Source organism: Mus pahari, chromosome 3 (assembly GCF_900095145.1).
Source record: "Mus pahari chromosome 3, PAHARI_EIJ_v1.1, whole genome shotgun sequence".
Lineage (NCBI taxonomy): Eukaryota > Metazoa > Chordata > Mammalia > Rodentia > Muridae > Mus > Mus pahari.
This window is the reverse complement of record NC_034592.1, coordinates 56328837-56343476: the sequence shown is the minus strand read 5'-3', so window position 1 is coordinate 56343476 and position 14640 is coordinate 56328837. Positions and strand designations below refer to the sequence as shown.

At 42.8% G+C, this 14640-nt stretch overlaps 1 protein-coding gene across 1 annotated transcript in view; it reads right to left on the bottom strand.

Moving 5' to 3' along the window:
* Myo3b (myosin IIIB) overlaps positions 1 to 14640 on the bottom strand; it is a 328196-nt gene that overhangs the window by 126183 nt on the left and 187373 nt on the right. The window contains exon 24 of the mRNA XM_021193757.2: positions 12943 to 13148. Coding sequence (XP_021049416.1) covers positions 12943 to 13148 — 206 coding nt within the window. The remainder of the gene's footprint in view (positions 1 to 12942; positions 13149 to 14640) is intronic.

The following is a 14640-nucleotide window of genomic DNA, read 5'->3' as shown; positions in this document are numbered from 1 at the left end:
AAACTTTATATGACCCAGCACAAGGGAAGGCCTGGGCCTAGTAGTGGGAGTGGGTGGGTAGGGGAGCAGGGGTGGTGGTGGGGTATAGGGAACTTTCGGGATAGCATTTGAAATGTAAATAAAGAAAATAATAATAAAAAAGAAAACAAACAAACAAAAAAGAAAATGAAAAAAAAAAAAGAAGCACAGAGCACGATGGGAAGTGGGATGGGATGTGTGAAAGCTGGGGGACCACGTGGATCCACAGCTAGAGAGAAATACTGAACAGAAAGGCAGGCTGCCAGAACTACCAAAAGTCTATCAGCAGCGCCATTAGGAGGCGGCACAGGGTGAGAGGATTCCGGGAAGTGACATCACACATGCGGGAAAAGAAATTTAGTTTTAGTGAGAAAAATGCAAAATACTCAATAATTTTAGAGTAAATGAGCTACACATTTTTGTAATTAAAAGTAAATTAAAACCTTAGGTAACGATTGTTATTTGGTTTACTCCTGTAATAGACCCATCCTAAGTCAAAAGATTATAAGTTCACAAATTGCATCAAAATCATTGACCTTCAAGTAGCAGCGTTCTGATCGTGAGCCAGGAGGTCTATTCCTTTGCCTGTTTCCAGTGGTCACTTGTGGATTCTCTGTCTTTATCCATGACCATCCAGACTGTCTCATCAGAGACCCCCAAACACTGGATAACTATCTGAGTAATCCAATCACTTAGATAATTTTCTTTCATGTAGATAACAAAGATAGCACAGTAATTTTGGCTTGGATAATTTGATAATTACCCCCAATTGCCCACTTCCCTTTGTGTGTCTAAAATTCCAGATTTCATTTATTAAGTTCTTCTATTTACCATAAGCCACATATTTTCTTCTCCCTTTATGTTTAGCCATCAGTAAAGAAAGTGAGCAGCTGGCCACCATCTGCTACCAAACAAGAAAAATGATTCTATCTATTGCATCCTTAGAAATGCTTCTAAATGTGGGCCTTGGGATACGTTGTGCTGAGGCCTGAGATTATATGTTTCTCTGATGTTCTATTACTTATTGCGCATCTTGGTTCCTTTTCCTGTTGCTGATATAAATATTCTGGCAAAGTCAACAAAAGGGATAAAGGGTTTATTTTAGCTCATAAGCTCCAGGTTAGAGTCCACCACTGCTCTGATGTCAAAGTAACAGGAACATGAGAGATGGCCAGTTAAGACCAGAGGCGGATGTGTGTTCACTAGTGCGCGGCTCACCCTCTCCATTTTTATTCGGTCCTGATATCCTTTCCAGGTAAATGATGTTGCCCACAGTGGGCAGGTCTTCCCACATTCATTATTATAATTAAGAAAAATCCTTCATAGACACTCCCCAAGGCCCATCTGGTGTGTCAAGTTGAGGGCTGACATTAACCACCATATGATACTTGGCTAACACGGGGTATGTGTTAATGTTTTCTGAGTCCATTGCTGATACTTTATATAAGTTTAAGTGAAGAAAACCACAGTGACACCAAGAATCAGAAATAATTCATGCTCCTTCATTCACTAATTTGTAACAGGAATGTAAACATTGCCTGGGCATGGTGGAATATGTGTGTAATATGAGCATTTGGGAAGTGGGGGCAAGAATCTTGTTACATTCTGCCTCTGTCCTGAGAACTTGGATGTGGCTGAATCAGAAAGTAACTGATTAATTTGATTAGCAGAGAATCCGAAGGCAAGAGGATCAGAATTTCAAACTTAGATGCAAAGAAAGCTCCCAAGGGGAGAGGGGGGGTAAAAAAAGAAAAAAGTAGAAACACTCAGAATAAGAGAAGGATTGTTAGAGCCCATGGCCAGCTTCTAAGCACCTGAGGGGCTCAGACCCTTGATGAATATAAAAGTTTGGTGACTAGCCCACAAATCCAGTTATCCCTACCTTTCTTCCCACTTGTACATTTGCTAGGACATTATCAGAACATTCAATGTGTTTATATCTCTTCATTCATTTTATTTTAATCACAAAGGGAAGGTATCAAAATGGAAAGGAGAAATATCAAGGCACTTGACAGGATGATTGAAAAAGAAAAACTCAATGTATTGCTCACATTAGTGAGATCTCAGGTCATCTAAAGATCACAGTCCAGCAGACCCCCTCAGAATGGAGCAGGCAGGGACTGGCAAGGTGACAGTACTAACGGGTAATAGTAGTGGCTGCCACGCTTGACGATCTGAGTTTGTTTCCTAAGACTCACATGGTGGAAGGAGAAAACTGAATTGAATAAACAAACAAATAAACAAAACAAAGAAATAAACACAACTAAGAAAAATAAAGAGAGAACAGGGAAAAAAGAAAGAGCAAGATGAAAAAGGTGTTCTTCACTTGGACTGCTTCAAAACTGATATGTCCTGGGTCAAGAAAGTAGCAATAACCCTTTAAAAGAAACTTGGGTATACAACAGGAAAAAATGATTTGCACTGAATTACTTTCTTTTCAAATGTTTCTTCTCAATTTTATTCATTCATATTTTTAATTGGCTGCTTATCTTAGTTACCTTTCTGTCCTGTGATGAAACACTATGATCAAAGCAACTTAAAAAACAAAGAGTTTATTTGGCCTTATGGTTCCAGAAGAGTCTGTCATGGTAGGAGGAATGGCAGCAAGCAGCAGCCGTGGACAGGAACAGGCAGCTGAGAGTTCACAGCTTTACTGCAAGCACAAAGCAGGTAAAAGAGGGTAAAAGCTTTCAAATTTCACCCCAGTGCCATACCTTCCTCGAGCAAGGTGCCTCCTAAACCTTCTAAACCATGGCAATCAACTGGGGTCCACGTGTAATGGGTTGGTCTTGAGAGCTGCTAATACTGGCTCTCAAGATCTGGTTGCCCCAGATAAGCAGATCCTCGTGCATACCAAGTAATGCTACATAATTCTTGCTCCCTGATTTAACTGCTTGATAAAAGGCTAGAGCCTGTGATTGGACGATAGAGGGAGAAAGGTGGGGCTTGAAGATTAAGTAATGAGAGTGCAGGGAGGTAGGGAGAAGGAGGAAAGAGGGGAGGACATGGGTGAGTGTGGGGTGGAGAAGGCCACCACCAAGAGAGGAGATAGACCATGAGCACATGTGCAGAAAAAACATTAGAAACAACCAATTTATAGCTATAGAGTCCAGATCTCCACCCTCTCTGCAATGGTATTTCACAGAAACTGCCTGAGATACCCAAGTAGCATGGCAGGAGGAGGAAGAGGAGGAGGAGGAAGAGGAGGAGGAGGAAGAGGAGGAGGAGGAGGAGGAGGAGGAGGTAAATGTGAGGGCATCTTTAAACTTAATGAAGGGGAGTTAGAGAGATGGCTCAGTGGTTCAGAGCACTGGCTGCTCTTTTAGAGGACCTGAATTTGATTTCCAGCACCCACATGGTAGCTCCAACAGTCTCACACCAGTCCCTGGGAATCTGATACCCTCTTCTGGCCTCCCTGGGCACCAGACATGCATGTAGTAATGTAGTACTCAGACATATGTGCAGGCATAACACCCATAAGCATTAAATTAAGTTAAAAAATAAGAAAGTTAATGCAGAAGTAGCCATACTCCCAGATTTTCCTCTCCAACTCTTGAGGAAGATTTTTTATGATAGATTTTGGATTTAATCATTCAAAACTGAGTGATATATGATGAATAGTTGAATGCTTGCATACCCAGAACATGAGACTTCCTATTCTCTTCCTGCACGGACTCCAGAACTCTGAGAGCTGACCTAGGGAGAAGACCAGCTACCTGGAGTCTCACTAGAGGTGATGGCATCCTGTTTATTGAATAAATATTAAGGAATCTGTACTCAGTTGAGTCACTGGCTGTAAAATGCCATGTTTAAGCTGCTATAGAAAGGGTTAGAGTCAGGGATGAACTAGAGAGTTGTAATTCGGCTGACAGTCAAATTGGAGTCAGCTCCGACCCCACTAAGGACACAACACTCACTGCCACAAGGAACGAGGAACTTCTTTTATGGTTCTTAAGCAGGAAAAGGCAGAAGGTAAAATCAGAGCTCAGAGGTAGCGGGCCAACAGCTCAGTGGATATTTGTGTAGGAAGAAAGAAAACCCAGGCCTGAAGAAACAAAGAGAGGTTTTTGTCAGGAGAATCATAAAGAGTGGCTACAATTTTGCAGTAAGGAAAAGAATAAAGGAAATAATGTGACAGACTGCAAATAGCGAGGAGATCCCAAGGAAGGAAAGTGACATTTCCCCGTGGATCCCTGCCCCCCATGCATCAGCTATATCATGAAATACACTGACATGACCACAGATACATGTCACCTGACAGAAGAAGCTGAGCCAGAATCGATGGGAAGTAGGATTGGAAACTCCTTTTGGAAATTGTCCTCAGAGTATATGAAATTGTATAAAAGACAAAACAAGCAAGCAGACAGATAACAGTGAAATGTTTGAATTAAAACAGTCAGCATATAATTCCTTTTTTAAAAAAGATTTAATTTTTTATGTATGTGAGTACATTGTTGCTGTCTTCAGACACACCAGAAGAGGGCATTGGATCCCACTGCAGATGGTTGTGAGCCACCATGTGGTTGCTGGGAATTGAACTCAGGACTTCTGGAAGAGCAGTCAGTGCTCTTAACTGCACAGCCATCTCTCCAGAACCAGTGTATAATTCGTTTTCCAAGTTAACATCCAGTATTGTCAACAAAAAGTTTGTCCTTGAAAATTCTTTTAAAGGGCCCAAGAGGTAAATAGTTGAGGGTAAGCTTTCTGTGTGGCTAGGGTGATTCAGGGGTACAGGATCTGTCAAAATAAAGGGTAATACACACTTGGTCTTTCAGCCTGTGTTCCCCTGTCTTTCCTTTAGTGGAGTCCCTTCCACCATGATTCAAGTGGGGTTAGCCTCTTCCAGGAACTTGACCCAAAGTCCTTCCTTGTCTTAGAGACTGGTCCAAGGATATGCATGGGATCCGTACTGCTACAGTGGGTTTACTGTGTAAGAATTAATTCTCAGAGACAAAGCCAATCAAAAGGAGAGGCCAGTGACTTGGTGTGACTGCTTGATGCCCTGCATCCAGACACGGTGCTGGATTTTATAAGCCGACATATTATTCTCTTTTAATTTTTGCTTCAGCTCATTGGTCACTTATTATTAAGAAATTCATGACTCATGTGTCAGTCGAGCAAACAGCCTTGCTGCCAGCACAGCTTCCATAAGAGGTATTCACACTCTGCAACGAGGCTCCAAGCCCCAACAGCCAGAGATAATCAGAGAAACCTCGTCTCAAAACAAAGCCAAAGCCAAAACTTCTCTCTGCTACAGAACAAAGGAAGGCAAATTAACTTATCACTCTTTCTAGGTGACCTCTAATAAATGACAATATTTTCTAAACTTGGTTAGAACCTTTTAAAAGCCAACTTATTCAGGGTTTTTTTTCCTTTTTCTTTTTTTGAGCTCTTATTGATAAAATAAAGTAAGATAACCTGAGACCTCTAATAAAGGGCAATATTTTCCAACCTTGGCCAGAGCCCTTTAAAAACCAACGTATTCAAGGTTTCTTTTTGTTGTTGTTGTTTTGTTTTGCTCTTATTGATAAAGAATTAAGACAACCCATGATCACATGCCCTGCCAGTCTTTGATGTACCTTGCAATCTGAGTGAGTTACAGCTCAACATCCAGGCTCCATGTATCCTTCACCTACTTCTAAAGAGCAGGGGCCAGAGGCACAGTCAAGAATGGTATAATAGACATGAAGACAAGGTGAGGTTTTGTTTTTGTTTTTTTGTTTTTTTTTTTGTTTTGTTTTGTTTCAAACTCCACAAATCTTTCTAAAGCAGCTAACCTGAGTGGCAGTACAGTACAGATACAGTGCTTGCTGGGCCTCCTGGGCAGTTAGGGTTGAAAGGAGAGGCGGGTAATCCATGTGCCAGCACTATCAATAAAGTGCACCTGGAGGACCTCTAGCCCAGCCTGGGGATGTTCCATCGAGGACCGCAGAGAAGATAATGCCGCTCAAAGTCCTAAAGAATCAGCTTGCCCAAGTGACTGAGTACTCGGTGGAGTGAACAGAGGCACCAAAGAATGGAACCGTGCCTAGTATTTTGAGGACTCCTGACTCCTTCAGTTTTGACTGGGGCTTGATCTGAGGTGGAGGATCAAAGAGGTAACCAAAAAAGCAGAGTAGCAAAGCAGGAAGACTCCCCTTCACCAAGCAGCAGGACTGAAACTTCCCCAGTGGTGTTCGGATAGTCCTGGTAGTGGAGGGAGCAACATGTTTCCATGAGAATTTTAGATAAACCCCAGGCTGGTACCTCAGAGGGTGAAATGGGCAAAAGTCCATTCAGGACGCTGTGGTAGAAGGATAGTGTGATGGTTTGTATATGCTTGACTCAGGGAGTGGCACTATTTGGAGGTGTGGCCTTGTTGGAGTAGAGGTAGCCTTGTTAGAGTAGGTGTCACTCTGGGCGTGGGCTTTATGACCATTCTCCTAGCAGCCTGGAAGTCAGCCTTCCACTAGTAGCCTTCAGATGAAGACGTAGAACTCTTAGCTCTGCTGCCGTGCCTGCCTGGATGCTGCCATGCTCCCACCTTGATGATAATAGACTGAACCTCTGAACCTGTCAGCTAACTACAATTAGATGTTGTCTGTGAGTTGCCTTGGTCATGATGTCTGTTCACAGCAGTAAAACCCAAACTAAGACACATAAACAGGAGTTCAAAAAGACCCGTGGAACCAAACTCAGGATCCCAAAGAAACCCTAACAGGTACGGTCCAATTATACTCAATATAATAAAATGTAAAGACAAATCTAGAAAGGAATGAAAAGCCGACAGCCACACCCAAAACAATGATGTGTGACAAAGAAACAGGAGTAAATCTCTGTAACCTTAGATTATGTGACTGCTTAACTAGGACACTGAGACACAAACAACAAAAGAAAACACAGAGCTTCATACAAATCAAAAATGATACGCCCCAGAGGAACCTATCCAGAAAGTGAAAAGACATTGGCTATGGTGGCAGATGCCTTTAACCCCACTGCTTGGACAGAGGCAGGTGAGAGCTCCGTGAGTTCAAGACTGACGTGGTCTAGATAGCAAGTTCCAGGCCAGCCAGGGCTACATAGTGAGATCCTGTCTCAAAAAGCAATAGGAGGAGCGGGAGGCAAAGGAAGGGGAGAAGAAATTAGAAAGAGGGGGAAGATAAATTAAAACGAGAATGAAGGGCTAGAGAGATGACTCAGCAGCTGAGAGCACTGACTCCTCTTCCAGAGGTTTGGCGTTCAATTCCCAGCAACCACATGGTGGCTCACAACCATCTGTAATGGGACTTATTGCACCCTCTTCTGGTGTGTCTGAAGATAGCTACAGAGTACTCATATAAATAAACAAATAAACAAACCCTTTTTAAAAAGAGAGGATGAAAGAAGACATTCTTTCATCACATGCCTTACATCATACCGATGTTACTCACATATGTCTGAGGGCATGGACGAGATGGAGGGAGGTATGGGGAGCAGGGGTCAGGGGAGAGCCTTGCATTCAAAGATATTTGAGCTGAGGCCTTCTCTCCCCAGGCTTTTTTGCAGGATGCTGCACAACTCAGCCTTCCCCTTTCTGCTGAAACACAACTTTGGCAGCTGAGCACCTCCACACACATGGATCCAGGTACTGCCTACCCCGCAGCCCCTCCTTCTCATCCACGTGAGGCCTTGGTGGTGACAGTGATGGCAACAGCGATGGTGAGGGTGCAGCCTGCTCACTTTAAATTGCCTGCTATGGCTGCTTAGCTGCATCCCATGGGCCACCATCTTGGCTATGGGATAAATAAGGTTCACCACCATGTTAATTAAGGGCAGCCACATGACTACCAGCCATCATAGCTCATAGCTTCACCACCATCTTAAGTAAGGTGGGAGGGGGGCGGGCAAAGGTGTTCAGTTCCTTGCTGATAGCCAAATCTAACTTCTGTCTTTTAAGCTTCAGCTGTTTGGATAAACTAAGCCATACAGGGAACGGCAATGGCCTATAATGATATCATATAGTAAGTTCAGCAAAGTTACCAGTCTCTCTATGAAACTGCATCTATGATTAAAATTTTTATTTTAATATTAGAAGATCTTCAATTCAAAATTTATGAGTTTTTTTTTAAGGTTCAAACTTAACAAGAATAGACTTTACCTACTTGTCTACATTTTCAAGATTACTTGAAAGGTGACTAGAAATAAGCAAAGTCTGTCTATTCAAATATATGATAGATACATAGATAGGTAGATACATAGATACATTGATAGATACATAGATAGATGATAGATAGGTACATAGATAGTAGATAGATAGATAGATAGATAGATAGATAGATAGATAGATAGATAGATAGATAGATAGATGACAGATAGATGATAGATAGATAGATACATAGATACATAGATAGATGGTCCACAGGCACCTCAAAGACCTGCTTGTTATGACATTTAAAATGCTTAAACTTCTCCTGGCAGACAGAGACTCCCAAATCCTAGCAGTGACTTCCCTAAGGTCTCCAAAAAGATATGGGCACAACAACGAAGGACTTCCCCTGGATTATGGGATGCCAACCACTGAGCAAGACTTCTCCAATGCCTTGTCTGTTGCCAGGACCCTGCCCAAACTGTGGACAAACATGAAATCAGACCTGCCTCAAGGTTAGTCTTCCAAGTTCCTCCTCTACAGGAAGGCCAATCAGATTTGCTGGGCCAGACCTGTGTCCCCAGTGAAGCCATGTTGACAACAGGAATCTGAGACAACTGTCTAAATAGTGAACTTTGGACTAGTTTCTGCTATTTTAATTAACATATAGGCTATTTAGATCATAATTTATCCTTCTCAGGTCTCTGAGGGACTTGTGGACTTGATTGGTGAAAGGAGAAGTGTCAGAGGGTCTAGGAAGTTGTTGTAAGTTGGTAAATGCAAGGTATGAGGCTGGAGGATGTGAAAAACTTCAATGGTGATAAGAAAGTGATTTAAAGTATATAAAAGGAGTAAAAATGTTTCCAATTTCTTCCCCTCAATATGCCACTGTTGTATTAAGACTTCAAAGTTCAGAGTTTAACATTTAACAGTGGTAATACTATCTAAAATTTATCTCTTTTTGTAAACTTAAAAATAATTCTTACAAACTTCAGGGGATCCACACAAATCTACTTCTCACAGGCCAAATGGCCTCCAGATCAGTACTGTCAATCAACAGCCTGTTTCCCTCCTCACCTATTTCCCTTTCCCTGGTCCTGGGACTCCCCTCTACTCCCCTACCCCGCAACTACCAAGACCACAGGCCTAAAAGTTTCAAATGTATACCCTAGAACAAAAAAAAATTCACTAAACTCCTTGACTTTATCTGCTGCCCCTAACATATATATCTGTTCCATCAGTCTGCCAAGTCCAGATGTTTCCTGCATCCAGAAGAGCTCTGAAGTGGCTACCCACAGATGTTCCCCGATAATCTCACTAGCTGCTTCAACTGGATCTTCTCATTCCTAGCTTCAGAGAGTCCTGCAGAGCTTGGACAGTAGCCTGCTATTCTTCCCAAACCTGACCAGCATTCCAGCTTTTTGAAGCCTCCCCCCCCTTCAATAACAATGCCCCAGTGTCAGCAGGAAGTAGTCATAGATGATTATGTTACCACTTGTTCATTTGTTATCAGCAAAAGGCTGGGGTGATGGGATTCAGGACAGGTAGATGAGTATTTTACATACCCAAGCAGACCTGGCCTCAAGGTTCTCCCAGCATCCCCCAGTCCCTTCCTGTTACAGGACATGGCTGGCATACCCAGTCCTCTGCCATGAACTTTCCAGCCGAGGGGCTGGGCTTCTCCTTCTGCAGAAGCTCTGCCCTATGTGACACAGACATTTCCATCTCCCCCTCTCCCGTCTCTGTATTTTCTCTCTCTGTAGTTTGCTCTTTCTTTTTCTTCCCCCTTCCCTCTGTCTCCATTCCCATGGCAACTTCCCTGGCCTCATTCCTTAGGACCAGTAAACTGGCCTGTCTGAGAGAGAGTAGCTTCCCAGTAAACCTGCCTTTAAATACTCTAATCTGGCTTGAATCGAATCATTTCACCAGCAGAGAATAACTTATCACAAATAACCAATAATCACATGGCAAGATGCCTTGTATCACTGGGCACAAAAATGTAAGTCAAACTACTGGGGGAAACAACTTCACACTCAATAGAATGCCTAAAATGAAAAGATCGACAATAGTAAGTGTTGATGAAGACACCGAAAAACTGGAATCCTCAGAATATTGCTTATGGGAAAGTGTCAGTCAATATAACCAATTCTTTTAAAAGCTATTAATGATATTACTTTTTAAAGGTGAGTGTTTTGCTTGCATGTATGTTTGTGCATCACAGGCATGCCTGGTGCTCATGCAGGTTGGAGGAGGGTGCCAGATCTGTTGGGCCTGGAGATACAGATGGTTCTGATCCACTATTTAGGTGCTGGGAATTAACCCCAACACTATGGGGGGAAAAACAAACAAAAAACAAAACAAAACAAAAAAACACACAGAAAACAAGAGTTTCCTGTGCATTGAATGACTAAAGTGTGTGTGTGTGTGTGCAGGTCTCCTGCCCAGAGGATGTGACTGGGAATAAGCCTGTGTGGGATCCTGCATAGCATCCCTTGTTGCCAGGCAGATGAGAACAACTCCTGTGTTTGAGTCTCTTTACTAAATCTCTCGACTTTCTAGAGTAAACAAACTACTAGCCTTGGTCCTTTTTCTTAGGCATTTGCTTGCACACACTTAACACATGCAGGCCAATGTGTCCACCCAGGGCAGACCTTCTTAGGCAACCTGCTTCTTCAGAGCCTACTGAGCAGGAAACATGAAGCTGCTCCTTGGTGTTCCATGATGCACTCAACTGCCTGGCTTGCAGGAAGCCTCAGTACCTGCATGGCACTGCCACATGGTCCCTCAGTGTGTACCTGAGAACAGATAAAGACGTCCAGCTCACTGGGCTCCGTGGATGAGCTCCTCAAAGGCCCTTGACTGGATGGAGGAGAAGATGAAGCTCTCCCAAGGCACTTTGCCAGAAAATTCAAAAGGACACAGAGAGGAAACAGGCTTGGCTGAGTCTGCAAATTTGAGTGATGGGGGGATTAAGGATGAAGGTCCCTATTCCAGAAGGACACACCGGAATCAGAAGAAACAGGACCTTTCATGTTTCAGACTTGAGTATCAGAAAACAGGAAGCTTTGGAGAGCAACAGTAAGGAAACATTACCTTCTATTTACCTCTGTTTGATAAACCTTTCGCCTCTGCTCCCTGCCTTTGATTGCTTTGTCTGCCTATTTCCTGCTAGGAGTTGACAAAATAGCATTCCTGAGTGGGAAGATAAGAGCGCATATTTGCTGAATAACATCAGGGGAGACTGCTAGCTCATCCATTTTGTTGTTTAGGTGTTCAAAAGGTTCCAAACACCAATTAACTCTCTGGTTCAGAAATCTTTGATACGCTCAGATTTACTGACATTTTGAAACTCTTGTTCGTATCTGCCTAATGGTTTTCTGATCATGAACAAAGAGGTACCAGTCTGTTTAGCATTTGACCCATTTTCTTAAATGTTTTTATGTATTCAACATTTTGTACCTAAAAGCAGTTACACTTGTGAGCTAAAATTATCTTTGTTCCCCCCCGAACAGCTCCAAATTTAAGATTGAAGGGAAAAAAAGGCTTAAAGATAATATTTTTTCTTTCTTGTTTTAAATTTAGAAGATCTATTGCAAGAATTTTTCCCCATTAACTTTTTCATGGAACTTAGCAGAGTTTGGAGGATTCAATGAAACTATATATATATATATATATATATATATATATATATATATATATTATATATATACTATATATAATGTTTATGTATACAATATATATTATATATATGATACAAACACATATATAATATATACCATATATATTAATTATATATATATTCAGGATATGCATAATATATTATATATTCAAGGTCATTTTCAATATATATTTCATATATATATATATATATGTACACATATACACATAATCCATATATATTCTGGTATATATCAGAATGGGAGTAAAGGGACAATATGGGTGTGACAGATCTTACAAGCTTTTCTTACTTCCCTCTGAGCATCCTTTGATAGGTATGTTTCTTTCTCAAAGGTGAGTTTTGTTGTTATTGCAGTATTGTTAGTTATTTCCTACCTGTGACTATGTGGCACCTCAGGTTCCTTGAACCAGTTGTGGACAGAAGAGCCAGCTAGCATCTTTAGATAAGGCAGCTTCTGGGTTTGGACCCCCCCCCCAACTCCATTTTATGTCTCATAATAAACACACACTGAATGCATTGAATTGGGGAGATTAAAAATGTAAAGGGTGAGTGGAGCTGTCTGGCTGGGGTTCAAATTCTGGCTCTTCCATTTGGAAGTCATGGGATCTTGGAAAAGTCACATTACTTTGTGTCCTAAGATCTTTGCCTTTCGAGCAGAGAAGAGCAAGGCTGGCTCACTGGATTGTCCTATAGGTAACTGAGACTGCACGTTAAGGAGAGTACCTAAAATGCCCTGGATTCTTCTAACCCCTTAGGGGCTGGGAGAGTACTGATGACCTGTCATAGTGTACTGCACCAGGCCTAGGAGTGGAAAGGGAGCCAGGGCACATTCAAGTCCTCCAGAGTATAGCTTGCTTCTGTTACCACCCCGGAATATCCAGAAAATTTGTGACTTAAGAATTTATAATATAAAATATATATGAACATATTTTTAAAAAATGTGATCAGATGTCAGCCTGGCCTATTGTTGAATCATCTGCAGTGATATAAATGCAACATTTAAATGAGTAAATGACAGCTGGCATTAATAACAACTGCAATGTCTAGAGGGAAGTTCTGGGAGGGGTCTTGTGAGAAGAATCCGTCTTCCAGGGCACAGAGGCAGACAGGGTGTACAACATGCACAGCCAAGGACACTGACCTTTTAACAAACTCTTCAAAGAGGATGCGATGGGAGTAGCCCTGCCTGCGGATGCTGACGGTCTCCAGGATCCCCGTGGAGCGAAGCTGGGCCAAGACTCTGTCATGGGAGAACTGCAGGGCCTTGCGGTCATCATTGGGCTTAATGCAACGAATAAAGTGGGGCTGACCGACCACCATTTTGGAGAGCAGATCCATCAGAGAATACTAGCAGGGAGAGAACAAACAGGAAGTCAGAAGTGAGGCCTTACTCACCTCAGAGGGGGGGCGCCGCTGAGCAGTGGGGGGGCTTGTGAGGCACTAGAGATTGTCAAGAAAGAACAGGAAATCAGTAACAGGAGATGGCAAGGTAAGTTTTCCCTCCAGCTGCGGTAAGGTTGAAATCACTCCTTAAACATCTGGGTGCTAAGCAGTATCTCCAGAGGGCAGAAACCCCTTTAAGAACATGTTCTAGGTTAGCCTGGAATGCCCTATACTATCCAAAAGGATGACATACCATAGTACCCAGCAAGGGGACATGCTGTTTTATTCACTTGAGAAACCACCAGAAAAATCACAGCAAATCATACTGATAACATTGATAGCAAGGATGAGGGAGGGAGAGGAAGAAAAGGAGGGGAAGGAAGAGGAGGAGGGGGAGGAAGAGAAGGAGGAGGAGGAGGAGGAGGAGGAGGAGGAGGAGGAGGAGGGACAAGGACAAGGACGAGGAGGAGCAGGAGGGATAGGGAAAGATTATTAGAGGAAAAGACTATGATAGTCAACTATTACATAGCTAACAGAGAAGAAGAAACACATGAACAGCAAGAAAGGGGCTTGTGGGACAGGGGTGTGTCTCTCAGGATTGTCCATTGTTAGAGCTCTTAGAGACAATTACAAGCCACGCGGGAAAACGAGTTCCAGTCTTCCGAAATCACTCCTCTTAACAATCAGAAGTGGTCTTACCTAGCAGACCAAGGTATCTTGTTTTTCTGCCCTAGCATTTGGAGACAAGTATTTTGAAGATAGCAAACTGTTTGGCGTGGTCCTATTTCTGAAATCTGTAAGCTAGAGGTTTGTCCTCTGATGGGGATTCTGAGAATCTTGAGGATGACATCACAGTCTAAGAGCCTCCAAGTCTCAAGGACTTGCATGCGAGTGCACACACACACACACACACACACACACACTCTCACACACACACAGAGACATACACACACACACCAGATACTAGGAGGACAAGAGCAGGGTTGGTAAAGAAGACTGGATTAGGTGAGGAAGATAAAAGGAAGAAAAGGAAATCACAAATATCCAAGAGAAATTAAGCAGGCGCAGAGAGCTGCTTGCTGGAGGCGCTGTCAGAGGAATTGCAGCATTCGCGGAGTCCTAGAATTCAAGGTCTGAGCCCCCACCGCTCACACTGCAAGCCGGGTTCTGCTCTGACTATGAAACTCCGCCCTCTTGGTTGGACGCCGATAACTTTCCATTAAGGAACCTTCCTCTATCTACAGTGCAGATTCCTGAGTCCTCTTTTTCAGCTTGCTTCATCATCCTCCAGCCCACGGTCCAGCTCCCCTAGCCCAAACCATCCTGTGGAATACTTTTTTATGCCAACCCTGTCTTACCATCTCATTCTCTGTCTGTGAGATCAGCTCCTGTTTTCTATTAACAACAGCATCTCCACCATGAAGCTGCCTGAGCCATCTCTCCCAGCGCACATCAT